Below are 21,879 nucleotides of genomic sequence, written 5' to 3'. Positions count from 1 at the left end.
CGCTCTTAAACAAAAACTCGAGAGAGCTTGGAGCCACCTCTAGATCCACGGCGAAAAAATCGTGTGCCAAAAAAACCAAAAATCTTTGGTAGAACTAGCTAAGTATCGGGAATCTAATAGTCGGGGAACTCGACTGTCTATTTTGATTTCAATTGGTACGAAATTGGTTCAAATGGAGGTTTGTTTTATATGTGGTTAAAATTATAATAGAGATTTCCGTAGATTAAAGATTAGATAATAAAGAATAAATGTAAGATCTAGTGGCGGCTGCGAGCCCCGTCAAATACCGTGTTACATGAAAAAATCGCATAATAATAAAGCAATATATGTATTTTACAAATATTACATAAGGGTTAGGGGCCTTAAGTATCCCGAATTCCAAGTCTATTAAGCTATACAAATTTATAAAATAAATAAAAATATGAGAACTATTTATTGCAAAAGTCATATCTTGAGGCACGAAGTGCGGACACAAGCACTCAACAATCACTGCCTTAATAATTTTTCTCACGTCGTAAGCTGAATACTCTAATGACAAGTATTCTAATATAAAGTCATTTTCGAAATTTATTTTGTGATGTATACAGATTTGGCTATTACTCTTTCTAAGCTTTATTTAAATAATAATAACGTTAAGGCAATGCAAAACAAGAATTTTTCATATGGTGCCAATTAATAAAAATAATATAGATTTAAAATCCAAGAACTTATGGTAAAGGGCATATTTTGTCAAATTTACAATGCATGAGATAATTATTATTATTATTTCCGTAGATTAGAGATTAGATAATAAAGAATAAATGTAAGATCTAGTGGCGGCTGCGAGCCCCGTCAAATACCGTGTTACATGAAAAAATCTCATAATAATAAAGCACTTTTAAGTTTATATTCCAATACAATTTAAATTTTTAAAGGAGTTATTAGCACAATAATGCAGTGTCTAATAAAAGTAAAACTGATCAATGAGGTTATTAACCGAAGAAAGCCACATGCGTAGAATAGCAAATGGCCTAATTTATGCATACCCATATTTAGAAAAAGCATTTTTTAAGTTTCCTCTTATTTTATGTCACCGTTTAATTTTTTTCAGAGTAAAGAAGATGAACAAAGTATAATGATGCTTCCTATGGAAGTAACTGAGCCTTCTGAAACAATTGATGGGACTGAGGAAATAAGAAGACGAAAACGATCCGTGAATAAAAATAAAACATTTAAACAGGTTAGTATAAAATATATAACAAAAACGAGAGAATACTATAGTCGACTTCTCCGACTATCAGATACCCGTTACTCAGCTAGTGGAAATGCGAACGCGAAATTTAAACATTTTTCTAGGAGATCCATGGTAGTTTGTGGTAGTTTCGTATGGTTGTAGGGCATTTAGCGATTTCGAACGATACGTATTTCTTCGGTTTAGCGAACGAGATTTGGCATTGATGCGATATGTACAAGTTAACGAAAGTGAATGATAATTGCAGAGCGAAAGCAGAACGGTGCAAAGGTGTAGGTGCGAGAATACATGGGAGAGAGCGCAAAGGATGGGAGCTAAGATAACGGAGATATTTCTGTACAGCTGAGGTTCCGTTAAGTTTAACTGTGTCTAATGTAAGCAAATATTAATTTAGGTATTGCTGGCGGCTGCGTGACCCGACAAAGATAGTAATTTTCATGTGATAAAATATATTTCACGTTTTTAATATTCTTATTGTGTTTCTCTTTCTTATTTATTATAATCAGAGAATATAAGTTTGTGAATGGGCTGACTTAGATGCTTTTACTAGGTGTGTGGTATTTTTACTCAAAATTTTTCTTGGACAACGTGTTTTTTATGTTAGGTGAAAATAAGTATACTTTTTGTCTTTGTTTTTCCCACCAAATGTATGATTTGTGTAATTTCCCTACCAAATTTGAGTCAGCTTTATTATAATAATTCTCGGTTTTCGCCGTTCGCTGCGAGGAGTCGTTCCATTGTCGTCGCGCGTAGCCGGGACCGCAAGGTCTATCGTCTGTAAGGTTGAACCAAAGCTCTTCCCAGAACCAATGACTCCACAGTCTCTTTTGACCAAGAAAAATCATTGTCCTCTTCCGAGGATACGGGTCAGAGGATCACCGCGCTCCTCTGCTTCATCCCTTGCAGAGATCAACAGCGTATTGTTGTTCCTGATGTACACTGTTCTCGCTCCCGGCCCATTTTTCTACTGGCTGACTGCGCGTTCTCACTCCCTGGCTCCTTATTCACCGACTCTGCGCGATCTCACTTGCGGATCTCTTGTTCACTGGCTCTGTGTGCGTCTTCACTTACTGGCCTCTTCACTGACTATTAACGCCTTTGGACTCGTTCCCAGTGTCTGACCGAGCCCGAGTTTGGAGTACGCATCTCCGTACTCGACTCCACGTGAACGAATGGCTCGCTGCGTGCTCTGACTGGTCACGAGCTGCGCTTGCGCAGTCTCTGTGTAGGTCGCAGCGATCCCGTTATTTCCCTCTTTTGGGCGCGGCCCGTTCTAGTCCTAGGTTCACATCTGTCCTGTTAGTTCACGATGTATTCTTTTGTTGCTTGTCCAAAGTCCACACCGATAAAACAGGATTTATTTCTAAGAACAATAATAACCTATTAAAAAAGGGCTATTACATTTTTTATTTATGTATTTAACGAGTAAAACTGTAACACGAGTTTAGATGTCTTAATTCGACGGTCTGTATTTTCTTTCTCACTTTATGCATTTCTAAGGCTTAAGAATTATTCTGATTGTGCAAAATTTGATCAACCTGTTCCAGTAGACTTTCGATACTAGTCCAATTAAGACACTATACCGACGCCCATCATCTTGTACCATTATGTTGTATTGATTGCGTTTTTGGCTTGCATTTGTAAAGATCGTGCACTGGCATTTTGGCATTGCCTACTAAAGTACGTGTGTTAACACAATCCACCAGGCAGTTTTTTCGACGCCTCCACGCCTCTACGTCTTTCTGGTAGCTTACCGCACGATAGGGTTTCCCCATACTCCCGTGCACCAACTTCTGAAGTTGATTTCATATTTTTTATCGGTTATTTGGCACGATTTTTCACACCTGTGAACTAGCTTTACGCTTTGCCACCCCGGTGCGTATCAACTTACCGAATTTCATTTTTTGGTTGTCACATCTGGCTTGATACCCGTAATAATAATAAGCTAATTAGCTTTTTTATTGGCTATATGTAGCAAATTCGAACGATAAGATCTTATTGGGCTTAGCGAATGCAGTTCTGCATCGATGCGATGCTTAGGAAGTTTAGATTTGGGAATAGCTGTCGGGCGAAAAGATAGCGTCGAAGAGCTCTGCAGGAACTGTGGTACACCCATGCGCCCATGACTAGGCGCTGGAGATATTTTACGAACATACTCCACCCGTTGGAAGAGGTACGGTTTCAACTATATCGGAATCGATGGGCAGAACTGCTAGTTTTGCGACGGCTATGAGTGCCATCTCTCTATCCTTTCAACCTTGATGTTGGATATATTGACGTGCCACTTGCTGTCGTTGCATATGGGGTTCTCATATCCTAAGGCGGCCTTTGCAAGGAGGAGTGATATCAGGATCAGGAAATTGTCTAGACAAAGTTTGTAGCATTGTCATTAGAGTATTCTGCTTGCGACGTGTGGAAAATTAATAAGGCAATGATTCTTGAGTGCTTGTGTCCGCATTTTGTGCCTCAAGATATGACTTTTGCAATAAGCAGTTCTCATATTTTTATTTATTTTATAAATTTTTTTTTTACTCAATAGACTCGGACTTCGGGAAACTAAAGTACCATCTGACCTTTTTTTCGAGTATTTATAAAATACAATAAAAGTGTTTTAAAAGTTTTTAAAAATATTTTTAAAAATAATAAAAAAAAAATGTGTATAAAAAAGTTTATCATGCATTAAGTGCACAAATGAAACTTGTTATTTCTCATCATGGTTTTAAGTAAATAATGAATGTTATATGTATATATTACACATAATTAATTATCAACATAAATATAAATATGTAAAGGGTAGCTTCATCATATTGCCAAAATTCCAAATATGTAAATTCGTTTCTTCGATCAGAATTGATATCGGCCCGAAAATCGTCTTCTAGCACAACACGCACACATATACGCGTTCTCGTCTCTTGTTTTTACTCACACAAGCAAGCAAATTCTATTTTTAGATTTCGGGAATAATCACGCTATAAAATACCAAAAGTAGGCATATGTATGTACTTGTAGATTCAAAGAAGATGTAAGCTTTCCACCAAAAACAAGTTCCTCCTGGGCGCGGCCATCATTAAGGCAGAGTGGACATACGGCATTGAGCTGTAGGGCAGCTTCATACACAAACATCAAAATGGAAAGAGCAGAGAATAAACTATTAAGGCATATAATAAATGCGTTCTTCTATGTGCGGAATGCCACTATCAAAAAAGACCAAAACTTGCCATCAGTGGTAGAAGAAATTACAAAATACAGCATGAGCAAAAAAAAAGAACATGTTAACACATTAGCTGTCATCATGCTGAACTTCACAAATCAACGTCGAAGGCTTGAGAGATTGCACCGTCTTGACTTACCATTCAGTGTTCAATACAAATTCTACAACCAACATCGCTTGGGCTTTCGGGGCTTGCTGTCAACCTCCGCCCCAAAACGCTGGCGGGAGTTAGTTTTCCGCAGGTGAATTCAATGGGGATATCATGTCTGTCGCTTTCCTGTCCTTGGTGTGCCTAGGAGATGATCGGCGTCGTCAACGGTTATAAATGCGGCATCTGTTCGTCAACGGCACTGGGCCTCAATGCGGCTCGCCATGTCGAGGTCGTTCGAGGGTGATCGGGGGTTGCTACTAATACGTGCTAAGCTAAGTGTGGCTGGTAGGGTTAAGTGAAGTCGGTGTGCACGGCCACGTAGGCTGCTATAAAACTTCCTCCACTTCTTATTTTCGGACCACTGGTATTCTTCGACCTTGTCATCTAGTAGGCGTTGAAATTCTATCCAGGGAAGCATCCCGCATCTTCAATAACTTACATTGTGACAGGCGGATTTCACTTAGCATATATAAGCATTGCAGGTTGATGCGGTAACGACGATGGTAACGACGCTTCTGCACTGACCCTTGCAGGTCTTTACTAATCTCAATATTGAGAAAGAAACACCAACACTACCGCGATGAAATTAAGGGTTTGTTGCACGCCTAGGATCTTGTCTTTTTGGTCGACTGCTTAATCACATTGACTGTATTGTCGAAGGCCTTGTACTTTTTGCCACCTATCTTGGAAGTTCTTGTCGATTGCTTCGAAAATTAGGTCTTCCTTTACAAGGTGCCCTCTTGACTTCCTGTCTGTTTGTATGAAAAAGTAGATCTTCCTTCACGAGGTCTCCTTTTGCCTGCCCCGTAACATTCCAGTCCAGGACTCTTGAAGCCCGGAAGAAAGATGTCCTCTCTGGACTCTCTGGACCACGAAATCACTACCTTTCATTTTGTACCGAAATTTCCAGCTCTTTAGATTGTCTCTTCCAGGGAATGACTCCTTTACGATGTCGAGAACGTCACCTCCCTAGAAGGAATGGTCTGCTCTGTCGGGGGGTTGGAGTCTTTTTATACCTTTTTATCGGTCCCAGAGCCAAGGACTAGTTTTCACAATTTCCCTTATTTTGGTAGTCATTACTGATGAATATGGAATAGAATTTCAATGTGAACGATCGCGGCCGCTGCATTCAGTCTGACTTAACAAGGTGGGAATCTTTTAAGTCTTAGAATCTCAAAAGAGGGTGTCGCAACAGAATATAAATTATTTATAGGCTTCCTTTTTTACCTGGTGCACGCTTCAACATTCAATGAATAAATATTTTCAGATTATCGACATGTCGAGGCTTATGCTCATCTCAGTAGAAAATGTAGCTTCAACTGGACAAACTGCAATTTTCAATGGACGGAACTTACCTTGCAATATTTATACTGCAAGGGAACTATCTTTTCAACAGAAGGCTTGGATATTATTAATTATGTAAGTTTATAAGCTACTTAAAAATATCTGAACAAAAAATTATTAAGTTTCATCCACTATTTATCAAAGGCTTCAGAAAGGCTTTTTGCGTTAACGGTATTTGTACCCGTTACTCGTAGAGTAAAAGTGTATACTAGATTCGTTGAAAAGTATGTAACAGGCAGAAGGAAGCGTTTCCGACCATATATATAGTAAAATTTGTTGTGATATTTTTGAGTCCCGTCAGTTGACTAAGGACAACGCTAAGACATAAAAAATTATCGGAGTAATAGTTTTCACGTCTTTATTCTTTTGATCTCAGCTTAAGACTAAAAATCAAATCTAAATTGGATTGTGGATCGGGAGAGCCTCGCTCTTGGATTCTTAAGATTAAGAGAAGATTTAAAACAGTCAAATGTGCTTAGGTTAGGCTTTAAGATGTTTACAAGAACGGCTAAGTACCGCTGCCAAATAATTCTTTATTAGAAACGGATTCTGTGCAACTGGGATGGTATAGTACTTTGAAATAATTGAACTGTCCGGTTTGGACCACCCAAATACGTCACTATAAATTCTTGATCAGGATCGATAGCTGGGGCGATCTGGCCATGTCCATGTTGCCACGTCCATTTTAACGCCCACAAACCGCACAAAACTGCAACGCCAACACTTTTGAAAAATATGTTGATATGTTTTCATATTTTTATTAGTCGTTTAAATTTTTATCGATTTGCAATAAAAAACTTTTTGCCACGCCCACTCTAACGCCCTCAGACCGCCCAAAACTGCCAAGCACACATATTTGAAAATTTGTTGAATATTTTTACAAATCGAAAAAAATTTACAAAACTAAAAAAAAAATAAAAAAAAAAATAAGAGAGTTTGAAGTGGGTGTGGCGTCTTCACAGGTATGTACACAATATACAGATATGATCGTCACTCCGGGCGAGGAGGTGGAGTCTAAATTGCGGTTAGGTCTACCCAACAAATACCAACCACAATCACGAAATAAAAAACACCAAGCCCCCTAACCGAAGCTCAAGCCATTAAACTACAATCATGACAGACCCACCAGACATTTACAAAATTACCCCAAAATCATACCAAAAATAGGCGAAGAAAAATGTATTGTTGTTAAAAGGAAAGACAACAACTCTTTTAAAAGAATATCACCACTTATCATAAAAAATCGGTGGACTTTGCCTGTGGAGGAGAAGTTGAGGGATGCAAACGAACAAGAGACGGCAGCTTATTAATAAAAACCAAAATTGATTTACAAGCCAGAAAACTTTTGAAACTAACAACAATTGCATATGTGGAAGTAACAGCAACTGAACATAAAACATTAAACTTCTCTAAGAGAGTTATTGCAACGACCTTACCCACATCAACAATGTCACAATTCTACAAGAGTTAAAACCACAAAATGGAACTGACGTTAAAAAAATAATGAAGCGACAATGCCCATCTCTAACTCTGACAGCAACAACATCACCTTAGTTGAAACTGGATTAATTATTATTACCTTTGAGTCGCATAAGCTCTTTGAAAGACCTAAAAATAAAAATCTTCCCGAAAGACAAGTCTAACAACTTTTCTACAAGCCTGAAGTGGAGTGGGCGGAAAAAAACTTGTGGTTGCGGCTGCTGCGGATTCCTCCAGAAATTAAAACGCCCGGGATCGACTTCAAAAAATTGCACTTTATTCTCGCACTTGAAAATTCAGACTACCTTAAAACTAACATTGGAAATACCGCGGGACCGCGGAGAGGTGAATACCTTGCGGGAAGGGAGGAGAGCGAGAGGAGAGAAGGAGAGCGCGAGCAGCGGTGCTTGCGAGCCGTGGAGGAGCTTTGAGTACAAGCATTGGCCGCTTACACTGCCGCTCAACTGTTTGCGCCCTTCTGGCGTGAACAAAGCCTTAAAGCATACAAAATAAAGGCCAAAGCTCTAAACCAAAACAAGCACACTAACAACAACGACAGCGAACCCATATAGAACCTTAAACTCTACACAAAACTTAAGCCTAAACCGTTAACATTACCTTTAAGTTAAGTTATAAGATATAATCTTTGTCTCTTACTATAATCCAATGAAATTTAAAAGGATATGTAAAGAACTACAGCCAACGCCTTATTCTAATCAAAAAATACTCCCCTCACATAATTTCCTTCCAAGAAACTCATATACAATACACTCATAACATTCCGACCACAATAAACTACAAACTATTAACAAATATTTGCGTAGCACTGCTAGTGCACACGTCAATCCAATACACAATCCACATTACTAACCAGACACTCCAAAACACATTTAATATACTACAAAGACCATCTCTACTTACGGGAGTTTTTAATTGGGGCACCCCAACAACAAATACACGAGGGAAAACAACTCAAAGGTTCATTGACAATACGCACCTTATTCTGTTAAGCGACAATTCTCCCACACACTTTTCAACACACAATACTTACAGAGACCAAGTCTACATCGCCGTGAAGACGGACGTCTTAAATTAACGCTGCGCGAAACACTCGAAATTATAGAAGTTTTGTCGGCCGGTGTGTGCGGAAAACTGGCAAACCACAAGGTCGCGCTATAGTTTTTTGCTGCAATCACGCGAGTTAATTGTGCGCCTGTTTTAGGTAAATAGGTAATTTATTAGCTTGCGATTGTTGCGGCGGATAAAACAGCTGATAGCGCTGCCAACTTGGCGCAACGGGTGATCTGGAGAGGGTGGCGTTGCCAGACCAACCGTGTGATCAGTGTTGTGTTGCGAAAGTAGGGCGCGAAATTCAAAATTAAATTTAAAATTAAACCGTTAAAATTTAATTTAATTTAATTTTGTTACTGGGAGCGCACAAATCGTTAAGAAAGGGGAAAAGGCACAAATTTCGCGGACAGACCAAATATCATCCTCTCACCGTGCTGGTGCCTAAGCAGAGGCTCCGGTGTCCGAGTCGAGGCGGTACAAACCTCCATCCGTAAAAGCAAGGGGGAAATCCGTGGCCTACGTGGGAACCCCTTTCTAAGGCTGGTGCTTCGCCTAGGTAACCTTAGGCCATCCTTCAGTTGATGGACAGCTCAGTGGGGGGCAGTCCCCCTGATCGCAACGACCCGTTCAGGAGGAGCTCCCGACTTTCGAGATCCCCCACCAGAGGAGTCGGTAACCCGACCCATGGTGACGGAACCTCGGTCCCGTCGGTGGCGAGGGGTGAGCACGCAGGCTCCCAGCCGCCGTTGACTAGCGACTGCAGCGATGCTGTAGAGGTGGAGAACTTGGCTCCTACAGCATCTACGACCGCGACAAGTCAGAAGACGCAGGACCACATCGCCGTGCCATCGCAAAAGACGGGAGGGAAGTCCCCAGCTGGTTCCCCTTATCGGTCTTCGGACCTGACCACAGCTCTCCAGAACGAGGACCTGAGGGGCGTTCTCACCAGGATGAATGGCAAGATCAACATCCTGCTATCCGCATTCGAGACCCAACGGCGAGTGACACGAGAGACAAAGGGCATAGCCTCCGAACTCTCAGCCCTTAACAACAGGGCGATAGAGCTGTACGAAGGTACTTCTAGCGAGCACCGCTACCCAGACGGAGGTACAAAAGCCTTCCAAAAAGGCTCCTCAAAAGGCGCAGGTAGCCAAGGTGCAAGTGCCAAAAGTCCAGGCGTCCAAGCCGAGCAACCCTACGTTGGGTGGCAACGGAAGAAAGGGCGCCATCCAGACCTAACGAGTCCAAGCCAGGCAGCTACGCATCTGTCGCCAAGAATGCTAGCACGGGTGCAGAGTGGACCAAGGTGAAGCCAACGCGCCTGCGTAAAAAACCTGAGGCACTCATCGTAAAAAAGACAGGAGAGGCTTCGTACGCAGAGATGCTTCGAAAGCTAAGATCGGACCCGAGCCTTAGCGAACTGGGCAGTACGAAAAATCCGGAGAACGCAGAAAGGTGAACTGTTGCTTGAGGTAGAGGGGAAAGCTTCGGAAAGCGTTCCCAAGTTTAAGAGCGACCTGGAAGCGGCGCTCAATGACTTGGCCTCTGTGCGCACGGGAGCGCAAAGAATAGCTCTATCTTGCAGCGGATTGGACGAGGCCACGACAACAGATAAGCTCCACAGCTGCATGGTCGCCCAATTCCAGGGTCTGCAGATAAATCCTGAAGATATCAGGGGCCTTCGCAGAATGCGGGTTGGATGGTCAAGATGTCGTTTCACCCAGGACGTCCGACCCACTAGATGCTACAGGTGTCTGGGCTATGGTCACATATAGGGAATGCTGGACCTTATACTGCTGAACGACGAACGGAAGCCGACGTTCAACAACGATAGGGGTACGTCCTTTATTGACGTTACCTTTGTCAGCAGAGGGCTAGTGGACAACAACAACTGGATGGTCCATGACGTCATGACGCTGAGCGACCACGCCCTGATATCTTTCAGTCTCTCCCCGGAGGTCATGCCCAGGAGACGGCATATTAGAACAGCCGGGAAAGCATGGAACACCAGGAAGATCGATGAGGCCATGCTGGCCTATCACATCAATTCCCTGGAAATCCCAAATGGGGACGCAGAGAGTATGGCGGCAGGCCTCATGAATATGCTGGGAAGAATCTGCGACGCAACCATGCCAAGGAAAAATAAGGCACAGCGCAAACCACCCGTTTACTGGTGGAGTGCCTCCCTAACCCAACTACGGTCTGATTGCCTCAGGACTAGGAGAACGGCGCAACGAGCCAGAGGCAGTACACACCACGCGGAACTCTTGGAGGATTTCAGAAGGAAACGCCTAGCTTGTTACCAACAAGCTAAGGAGGAGAGCGGCAACCCCATCCGACCCGGGGGTCCTGGCTAACATAGTAGGATGGAGGCCAACAGAGGCAGCCCCTGCCCAGATTTCCCGTGCGTCACAGAACTTGAAGTCGTCGAGGCAGCCAAGCGCATCAAAGCCAACAAAGCCCCTGGACTAGATGGTATTCCTGGAGCTCTTATAAAAGCAGTGGCGCTGGGTAGACCTGAAGTCTTCAGGGCCGCCTTCCAGCAATGTCTTCTGGACGGAATCTTCCCAACAAGGTAGAAAAGCCAGAAGCTGGTCCTGTTGCCGAAAGGCAACAATCCTTTGGAACATTATGTACGATGGGATCTTGGGCATCAACAGGCCCGTAGGAGTAGAGCTGCACTGTTTTGCTGACGATGAGGCAATCACAGCTGTCTCAAAAACAATCGCAGGGTTGGAAGACAAATGCAACTCTATGATCGGTGCTGCCATCCTTTGGCTCGAGAAAGCCGGACTAGCAATAGCGGCTCACAAGACCGAAGCAGTCCTACTAAGCAGCAGGAAAAAGGTGGAGAACATGTTGGTCTCCGTCAATGGCACACAGGTGACCTCTCAAGAGTCCCTGAAGTACCTGGGGGTAATGATAGATCGCAGACTATCGTTCAAGGACCACGCGAGCAAGAAGCAGCAGTCACAGCCTCTTCATTGGCTAGGCTTATGCCCAATTTCGGAGGCCCAAGACACCGGCCAGGAAACTGCTGGTGTCAGTAGCAAAGGCTTCGGTGCTATACCGCTGCACCAATCTGGAGCAATGCCACTAGCAGGGGCTCATACCTGAAAGGAGCTCGCTCGGTGCTACGGTCAATGGCCCTCAGGCTCATTAGAGGTTTCAGGACCATATCCGAAGACGCGGCGCTAGCGCTGGCAGGCCTGCCGCCAATTGTTTTGGAGATCAAGGCTCTCAGCCTAATGAGGAGTGGCGCTTCCAGGCAAGAGGCACACTAGTGGCTAATAGGTGAATGGCAGAACAGATGGCAAACGTCGCGACGGGGGAGGTGGACTTATCAGCTCAACCCTGAGATGACGGTTTGGGCAGAGTGCCAACACAAATGCTTGGACTACCACCTAACCCAGTTCCTTACGGACCATGGCTGCTTCCGGGCCTATCTACTCCGGTTCCGTCACGTAGAGTCAGCTCAATGCTTGTTCTGCGTTGACGGTGAGGAAACAGCAGAACATGTGCTAATGCCCTGCTCCAGGTTCACGGCGGAGAGGGAGCAGCTAAAGACGCTGTCAGGTACCCCGTTCAGCCCTAGTGGCTTGTTTGCGGCTTTGCTGGCGAACAGCGGGGCTTGGGAGCTGGGACACAGCCTTATCATTAATATGATGAAACGTGTCCGATCAGACGAGATGGCCAACAGAGTGGATGTCTAAGCCCAAACTGTTGTCCTGGGTGACGGCGGGCGAAGAATTCTACCTCAGCGTTCCCGGCTCGTCTTAAAAAGCGACTAAAGGGTGGAAGGAGGAGCCCCCATGGACTACACTGAAGGGAGGGAGTGCGACCTCGCCTCACATCCTGCTCACCGAAGTCATACCTTGATTGGCAGTCCCGGTGAGCGAGTAAGGACTGAAGAGCACGCGGAGGTTTTTGTTTTAGTACGTAGGCATAATTCCAATAGGGCTTATGAATCGTGCATGCCACCTACGGACAGTACCGTAAGTCGAATAATAATAATAAAAAAAAAAAAAAAACAATACTTACACACACATAGACCTCACACTCTGCTCTCCAATCCTAGCCCCCCACCATATTCCCAACAACAATCCACAAAAATTCAACAGACCGTTTTTTAAACTAAAAGATGCCAACTGGGAACAGTTCAACGCACTCACTTAACAAACTAACAAGAAATACCCCAAAAAATTAAACCATACAATTACTGTAGAAAACATTATAGACTATTGACGCAAAAACGCAAAATTTTGGTTCGAATTAAAAAAGATAAAAAAAAGAAGTTTCCAGCTCTTTTACCTCAACCATTCGGGCCAATATAAAAGGCATCTGCGGACTTATCCCATTAAAACCAATTCATGCCATCGCAAACCCAGAAAACAATAAGACTAAATTGGCTAGCAACGAAATTGCTAACATATTTGCACAATATTTTTCTGACCTCTCCGGCGACTGGAACTTTTCAAAGGAATTCCGAAACAATCAATATCGAAATAACCTACATAACTATACTCCCTCTCCAATAGCCCAAACCATAAAAGAAGGCATAACATATCTCGAACTTCGCTCAGCCCCACAAACATTAAAAGGGTGTGCTCCAGGACTTAATAGAATTTCATATCAAATGATCAAAAGTAGCTCCCCCACAACAAAAAACAGAATAACAAAAGTAATGAAATATTCAATAGCCACATACCACAAGCCTACAAAAGGAGTCTAAACAAAACTAAAACTTCTTCATATTTCATACTACATACATCTCTCTTAACTGATGTGTAGCAAAAAAGATAGATAAAATAATAACGAAAAGGCTGGTGTCTAGTAACACATAACAATCTACTTAACGACAACCAATTCGGATTTAAAAAAGGCAAATCGACTTCGAACTGTCTACTCTATGTAGACTTTCTCATAACGGAGTCAAAAATGCACACAATCTTGATTTTTTAAGAGCCTTCGATACAGTAGGTATGCACTCCATAATTCAGCAATTGCAGGATTGGAAAACGGTCCCCAAAATAATGAAGTACATAAAAAACTTCATGAGTGACAGGAAAATAACTGTCCCCGTCGGTCCGCATACATCAACACCATTACCCCTATTCAACGGAATCCCCCAAGGTTCACCCATATCCGTGATACTATTCCTCATAACCTTCAATAAATTATCCTAAATCATATCCTTACATAAAGAAATAAAATTTAATGCATGCGCCGACGACTTCTTCCTTATAATAAATTTCAATACTTCAGCTTAGACAACCTATTTAACGATATATTTGGGCTCCTACTCAGGGGCATCGCTATCCCTATCCAAATACAAATTGATTTGATTTTGAAGATCGCAAGGGACCGTTTATTGCAATTTATCATTTGAAACTAAAACTAGCGTACAAAATGTGTCCCTAAGTCCCTAGCAATCAAGTGAAGTCGTCGGCAGCGGCGCAGCGGGCGTCGGCCGCGGCGCAGCGGAGAAGTGTTGATGTCGCGCTTAACCGTTTGTTGGCGTTGATGGCAGCGGAGACTATGCAGACCTCTGGTCAGCATTTTGGGCACTTGTGTTTACCCAGAACTATGTAGAACCACAAGATGTTAGAGAATCGAGTGTAGGGCAATAACTCCTTCCCTCTTAATTGAAGCTTGTCCTCAAGAGCTCATCATAAGGACGGGATGTTGTTGAGTCGCATCGTTGGTGGGGTGATTCGTGGTGGTTTGGGCACCGCATTAATGGTTTGAATGCCAGGTGTTTGTTGTTGCGTGCGTTCGAGGTTTGTGCAACTCGGATGTGTTCTGCATTGACAACTTGATTGCTTTCTATTAACATTCTGGTTTTTACTAAATTACTAATGAATTTATATCTAAATATTTTTAGACCATTGGAACCTTTGCAGAAGGCATTGATTCCGTACATTTCGTCTTTAATTGGTAAATCTTATTATTATTCAAATTAAATTATTATTTATTTATTATTATTAGTTTCCTTTACTGATCATGTTTTAAAATATAAGAAATAAGGAATTAACTGCTTCAATATGGAGATTTTAATGGCATACAAATTGTAGTTCCGTTGTGTAAAGCGAGAACGTGTGAAAGTTTTAACATTTATTTGGCCGCCAAGGCAGAAATCGGTATATTGTTTTCAAGTAGGCTACTGATCTCATTCAATTTAAACTCGCTCCGCAGAAACGCATTCACAACGCAATCTCTTCTTTCACGAGCCCAATCTAATTCTGCAAACCTATGGCCAACTCATCTGTCAAAGTCGAATCGTTTCAAATTTAATTCTGTGTTCTCGTGGTTACGTTAATCAGTATGTTTAATGTTTCTATGTTCTACTTGTCTATCGATGTGGCCACAGTAATTATTCTGAAAGCAATCATGATCTTATGTTACTTTTATGTACTAATTTCCCTGATTCTGTTAATATTGTGGTACTTCGGTCTTCCTTAACTAGTTCCTTCCTAAATCTACTTGATAACTTAGAACCTAATCTTGTATTAACCCTAACGAAAATTTCTTGCCCTTTGATATAGGTCTTTATGGGCTTTCTTGTCCGGTTGTGGTGTGTTCTATGTCAGTTTCCTGTTTTTGCCTAAGTCGGTCTATATTGTCCAGTCTAGCTTGTTCATATTTTTCTGGAGCTACGGTAGCTATCCTGCTGAAGTACACCTCTAGAGGTCGTTTTTTTGTGACAGAATGGACAGTGTAGTTATATTCATAGATGGCTCTATCGAGAAGTTCCTCGAATCCCCTATGTGTTCCATCTCCTTTCAAACATCTCATTATTTCAGAGAGTGTGGAGTGAAATCTTTCTATCTGTCCATTTACTGTACTCTTATACGGAGGTGCTTTGTAGAGCTCAATACCCAGCTGGTCTGTCAACATGAATTTGATAGAGGCTGAGTTGAGGGACTTTTCATTGTCCATTACTATTAATTTAGGCACTCCATAATAAAACACGATATCTCTTAGGGCTTTCCTAATGTCTTCTACAGCTTTGGATTTGATAACTCTTCCCATGGCCAGTTTGGAAAATTTATCAATCGCCGTGAGCACCAGATGTCGTTCTGTCGAGTAGATGTCAATATGAATAATTTGTCCGGGGTATTCTGGCAAGGGAGTTTGTCTTATTTCTGGATGCGTGGGAAACCAAACACTGATTCACGATAGCCGAAACTGTTTTCCTCATTTTAGGAAAGTATACTCTTTCGGACAACTGAGCTTTATTTTCCACAGCATTTCTGTGTGCTCTGTTATGTGTCCTAAGTATTTCTTCCTCTTGTTCGGCTTCGTTAACAAGGTCTTTGACTTTGGTTTGACAGAATCTAATCTTGAAACCCTGAAAATGGATGGGGTAGAGAATTTGTATTTTCCCCATTACATCCTCAGATGTGAAAATTCCATTAATCACGGATGGGTTGAGATATTCTTTCAAATCTGACAAGAGACTATCGGGTGTAAACAATTTGCGATCTACTAAATGCCTTTGAATTGTCGGGAATGGAATGCTAAATAAGTAGTTCTCTGACTCGGACTCCCTGAAGAAAATTTGATTCTTGAATGCATTTATCGGGGCTTCAACGCTAAGTATCAGCCCATGGCTCGAACTGTCAGAGCTGTGCATTGTTGAGGCTACTGTGTTAATCTGTTCGACTGTCGGTCCTCTGGACAGAGCGTCGGCTACAGTATTTTCTCTGCTTGGCTTGTAGAAAATTTCGTAGTCATATTCCTCAAGGTATGCTTTCCATCTCCTAATCCTCGCATTTCCATTCCAACTACTGAGAGAATGGGTCAAAGGCTGATGGTCAGTAAAGATTTTCACCTTTGCTTTACCGTAAAGGTAAATTTGTAGCTTTTTTAGAGCCCAGATAATGGCTAACATTTCCTTCTCATTCGTGGCATAATTTTCTTCCGCCTTCGAGAGTGTTCTCGGTAAAAATGAGATGGGTCTGTTCTCTTTTGAAAGAACAGCGCCTACTGCGAAATTGGATGCATCCGTTGTTACGTGAAATTCTTTTTTAAAGTCCGGGTAGTGGAGTATTACGTCTGGAGAAACCAAGCTGCTCTTCAATTTCTTGAAGGCTTCTATTGCTTCGCAATTAAGGGAGACGGATTTTTTTGACGATAATGTCTTGGAAATTCGACCATCCTCCCCTCTCAAAAGCGAGCTAAGTGGTTTTGCTAACTTAGCGTAGTTAGGAATAAATATCCTGTAATATCCGGATAATCCCAAGAATGATCTCAGTTCTTTGAGTGTCCTTGGAATTGGAAAGTCTGAGATTGCCTGTACCTTGGTTGGGCTGGTTTCAATGCCCTTGTCGGACACGACGAAGCCTAGGAACTCCACTTTTCTCTTCATGAACTCGCATTTATCCAACTGACATTTCATGTTGGCTTGCTGAAGAGTTCTGAAAATAGTGTTAAGGTTCTGGTAATGTGTTTCATCATCTTTACTAAAGATGATGATGTCGTCAATATAAATGAAACATATCTTACCGATATGTTCGTGAAGAATATCGTCCAGTGCGCGCTGGAAAATTGACGGTGCATTTTTCAGACCGAATGGGAGTCGTGTAAACTCATATTTTCCATTATTGATGGAGAAGGCGGTCTTTTCGATATCAGATTCCTTTAAAAGAAAGAGCACTGAGAATCTTGTTGTCTCCCAATTGGGACAACACTTCATTAATGTCAGGGATAGGTTATATGTCCGCTACCGTTACCATATTAAGTTTCCGGTAGTCAATTACCACCCTGTATTTTTTCTTGCCAGAGGAGTCGAGTTTTTTTGGTACAATCCAGTCTGGTGAATTGTAAGGTTATCTTGAGGGTCGAATGTTTCTATCGTTTAAAAGTTCTGATATTTGTTTGTGTACCTCGTCTTTAAGAGACATTGGGTACTGATAGAATTTTGAGTACACTGGCGTATCCGATATACTTCGGATTGCTTCCCTTACACTTGTTGTGTAGGTAAGTTTCTGATTGGGGTCTGCGAAGAGACCTGGATACGAATCAATTATTTTATTTAATTTCTTTCTCTGTTCTACCTCTAAGTGTTTTATTCTCGGACTAATTGTGCTAACAGCCTCGAACTGTTTTTCTTTGAGAACAACTCTTTTCCCGTTTTCCAAATTGTCCAAATTCGCTGTCCAAATTGTCTATTTGTCCGTCACAGTATTCATTTAGTGTGCCGTTTATATTGTTCTGGGTTTCATAATCTGGACCCAAGAACTGGACCCAGTTACTTCAATACTTGGCTGTCTCATGTTCACTGTTTGGATGTTGTAGTTCTTTTGTCGTTTGTTTATGTCCGAGTGTGGTCTATTTATATAACGTTTCGCGTCTGTACACTGCGGACACGTCCATTGGTTCTGGTCTTGGTTGTGGTTTGGTCGCAAAGGGACGGGGTGGGGCATTATATTGTTGCCATTGCTGTTGATAGTTTTGTCGGGGTGCGGTGAACGGTGCATTACCGAAATTAGACACATGTTGCCTTGGGAATGGCTGGCCTAAATATTGTGGAGGTCTCCTCATGGGATGTCGTGGAGGGACCGGTGGAGGCTGTCGATGGCCAAAGGCATTCGACGGCTGAATATTGCGGGGTGCCGGTATGGGTTTTTCGTTTCCTCTGAAACTCGACTGTTGACCCTTATTCGCCGCATGGTTTGACCTGAAAGTTTGATTTTCAAGTTTAAGGCAATAATGTAAAGCTGAGGGGAGATCAGCTGGCTCTTTTATTGCCAAAAGGCGAGGTAAATCTCCTCGAAGGCCTCTGATAAAAGTATCCAGAGCTTTCTCTCTGTACATTTTTGTAACAAAGTGCTCGGATTCTCGGCTCATTTGCATGCAGCCGACTTTATTTAGAATAAGCGACAGATTTTTGTAGACGTCCTGGTGGAAGTCTTCCACCGACTGCTGGTGGCCTTGAACCAAAGTTGACATTTGGTATTCCAAGGTAGTTATGCCCCGTTTATCTGCGTAATGCAGAGTGAGACATCTCGACATGGCCTTCCAGTCCAGCGGAATGCTGTAGGACTCGAGTGCCACATCAGCGCTTCCAACAATTTTATTTCTTATGGTATGAAGTATACCATAATATTTTGGAGTACCCACAAATGGGGTATAAGTCTCCATGATTCTATCAACGCTCTTTTTCCAAGACCCAAATTCTGCTGGATTTCCAGAGAATTCCCTGATCGATTTTACGATATCAGGCACCCTGTCAAAGTCCGCTAAATTATTTCTGTATTCGGGCTCGACGACCTGGTCGCTCACGTCAGTAAAGTCAAGAGTATTGTTATTCATTTGTTTTATCAGTCCAGGTAAAACTTGGGCCACCGTTTGGCCAATTAATGCTGTCAACTGTTCGACACTCATGTCTACGCGATGCTGTTCAGGCAGGTCGTGTCTTTCTGAGGGCACCGGTCTTTCATTTGAACTAAAAGCTGATGGTCTTATTATATTATTAGGGTTTGCCATACTAATTTTTAATTCGGACAACATCTGCACAAAACAAGCCTAAACCAATTTGAACTTAACAAAAGTTGTGGGCAGAAAATATGGAATGCGTGTGTATGTGTTTGCTTATTTATCTTTTGTTTTTGTTTTTTTATTTTTTTATTTTTAGACCGTTTTTTAAACTAAAAGATGCCAACTGGGAACAGTTCAACGCACTCACTTAACAAACTAACAAGAAATACCCCAAAAAATTAAACCATACAATTACTGTAGAAAACATTATAGACTATTGACGCAAAAACGCAAAATTTTGGTTCGAATTAAAAAAGATAAAAAAAAAGAAGTTTCCAGCTCTTTTACCTCAACCATTCGGGCCAATATAAAAGGCATCTGCGGACTTATCCCATTAAAACCAATTAAATTAAAACTTTTCAAAGGAATTCCGAAACAATCAATATCGAAATAACCTACATAACTATACCCCCTCTCCAATAGCCCAAACCATAAAAGAAGGCATAACATATCTCGAACTTCGCTCAGCCCCACAAACATTAAAAGGGTGTGCTCCAGGACTTAATAGAATTTCATATCAAATGATCAAAAGTAGCTCCCCCACAACAAAAAACAGAATAACAAAAGTAATGAAATATTCAATAGCCACATACCACAAGCCTACAAAAGGAGTCTAAACAAAACTAAAACTTCTTCATACCGACCCATCTCTCTTAACTGATGTGTAGCAAAAACGATAGATAAAATAATAGCGAAAAGGCTGGTGTCTAGTAACACATAAAAATCTACTTAACGACATCCAATTCGGATTTAAAAAAGGCAAATCGCCCCTCTTGAACGCGACAACTAGCGCTCCGCTATGACATCAACTAACTGAATGGCGCGCATTTTAAAAAAGAGTGTTATGCTGCCGCACCCTGTACCTGCAATAGCAATATGGAAATCGTCCGACGAGCTCAATCAAAGATCCTCAGAACTATCAGCGTGGAACCGTGGCTTGTTCGAAACGGAAACATTTATTGAGTCTTAAACCTACCTCATTCAAAAATGCAATAGCTGAAATCAAGAGGAAATACTATGTCTTACATCGCACCCCAACCCGTCTCCGACGCTACGTACCCAGCGAACAAACTTTTTAAAGACGTCTCATCAAAGCACAGTTTAAAATAAACTGTTGACAAAATAAACCCGTATTAAAATGTTTAAACTTGTAAATAGTCCTCTTGTTATAAATAAATATTAAATAAATAACCGCACAGTATAAATAAATAAAGTATAACTTACACAGATTGAAGAAGATGCAAATAATTACGTAACACCACATCAACGTAACACCGCTAACCCGCCAACAAGCACCCAAGCAGTGACATTAAAGATATTGAAGAAAAAGTAAAATAAGTCCTAGAAGCAAACCTAAGCAAAAAATTCGTCAAACCAGTTCCTTATGCGAAATTCTCAATTCTCATTATTTACCAGGCATCTGTCTAACAATTAAAGATATTTCGGCAAGCAAAATGAAATAATCAGATGAAAGGCCATAGCGAGGCTCACCAAAATATAACGGAATCAATCTTTCAATGCGTAATTACCGAAAAGCTGAATCTTTATCTTAACTTACCAACAGTTATAAATATTTTTGAATCGAATAGAAAATTTAGATGTCTCGCAAGAAACAGAGCATACACTGACAGCAATGTATAGCACAAGATACTTTTGTCCGGCGCTTGACAGCTTGTTGCAAATGTAAGATGTAAGGGACATGCCCTATCTATGAAGTCTGAATAGAATGATACAAGAAGTTAACAAGAGAGAATGCTATAGTCGATTTCCCCGATCATTTAATTGTGTTTCTGAAGTGGAGCTTCTGAAGGAGTTTGCCCTGTAATATTTATGTTTCCCAGCTGGCATATTTGGATAGCCGCGCCGCGCTAAAGCACAAAACAGCGCAATTCCATTCATTTAGACTTAAAGACAAGATAAAATATTTTTTTTATTACAAAATAAACAAAAATAGCTTATGTATAATATTAAAAAATTATTAAACAAAATATTTTTTTATATACCCCATTAAAAGCTTACATTTTTTCAGACTTGGATCAACTGGAACTTCATCTGCAATTGCTGGAAACTACATTTTGCTTTTAAAAAATATGTTCAATATATTTAAATCCTGCTTTGAAAATTATAGCAAGTTTTAATAAATTATGTAAAAAAGAAGATTTCTTGGAATTGGCTCATTTTATTATGTTCAGCTAATTATTAGTAATGACTGATATGGTACTGCTGATATCGTACACAGTGAGGCCCGCCTAATGGTCTGAATTGACTGGGAACGTTATGGGGTTCGGCTTGGGGATTGGTGGTTTTGCTTGGGCAAGATCCTGACACCTTCCACCACTTACTATTATTAAAGCTAAATTTCAAAACGAAATAACAAATGGACGTGAAAAACAAAATCACGGAAGTTAGCACGAAAGTTTGCTTGGGCAAGCTCCTGACACTTTCTACCACTTACTATTACTATAAAAACAAAATCACGGAAGTTAGCAATGGAAAAATAAGTTAACTTTTAAAGTGTAGTGATTTCGAAAGAATAAATCTCTCTATGTTTCTTTTAATCTATATATGTACTTCGTATATATATGTTTTATATTAAATTGCCGCTCCGCTGCTGGCGTAATTGACAGCGCTGCTATGCAGCTAAACCTTGATAAATACCACCAAAAATTGTAAATGACATTCAACGTTTATCGTTTAATCGAACCAAGACCACTTATACTCCCATAAAAAAATTTAAAACTTAATCAAGCAAGTTAAATGAGATCAACGAATTTGAATTTGACATGGCGAAGGTAGCAAGTGAGATCGGATTCTACGGCGACTATTAGACGAACGGATGAGCTAATGGAA

General features: G+C 41.3%; 1 protein-coding gene across 10 annotated transcripts in view; it reads left to right on the top strand.

Moving 5' to 3' along the window:
• The window catches only part of LOC27208296, a 67,053-nt gene extending 45,848 nt beyond the window's left edge, over positions 1 to 21,205 (top strand). For 5 of the 10 annotated variants that reach the window (XM_044923039.1, XM_044923037.1, XM_044923038.1 and 2 more), the window contains 3 exons: positions 1,091 to 1,219; positions 5,861 to 6,012; positions 21,059 to 21,203. In XM_044923039.1, the coding sequence (XP_044778974.1) occupies positions 1,091 to 1,219; positions 5,861 to 6,012; positions 21,059 to 21,167 (390 nt within the window). In that variant the 3' untranslated portion in view covers positions 21,168 to 21,203. Of the gene's footprint in view, positions 1 to 873; positions 968 to 1,090; positions 1,220 to 5,860; positions 6,013 to 6,081; positions 6,122 to 12,608; positions 12,752 to 21,058 lie in introns of those variants that run through there. The other 5 variants (XM_044923040.1, XM_044923031.1, XM_044923032.1 and 2 more) reach the window with 5 other exon arrangements.
• The last annotated feature ends 674 nt before the right edge of the window (positions 21,206 to 21,879 follow it).

Source organism: Drosophila simulans, chromosome 3L (genome assembly GCF_016746395.2).
Source record: "Drosophila simulans strain w501 chromosome 3L, Prin_Dsim_3.1, whole genome shotgun sequence".
Lineage (NCBI taxonomy): Eukaryota > Metazoa > Arthropoda > Insecta > Diptera > Drosophilidae > Drosophila > Drosophila simulans.
This window is presented reverse-complemented; position numbering and strand designations above follow the sequence as displayed.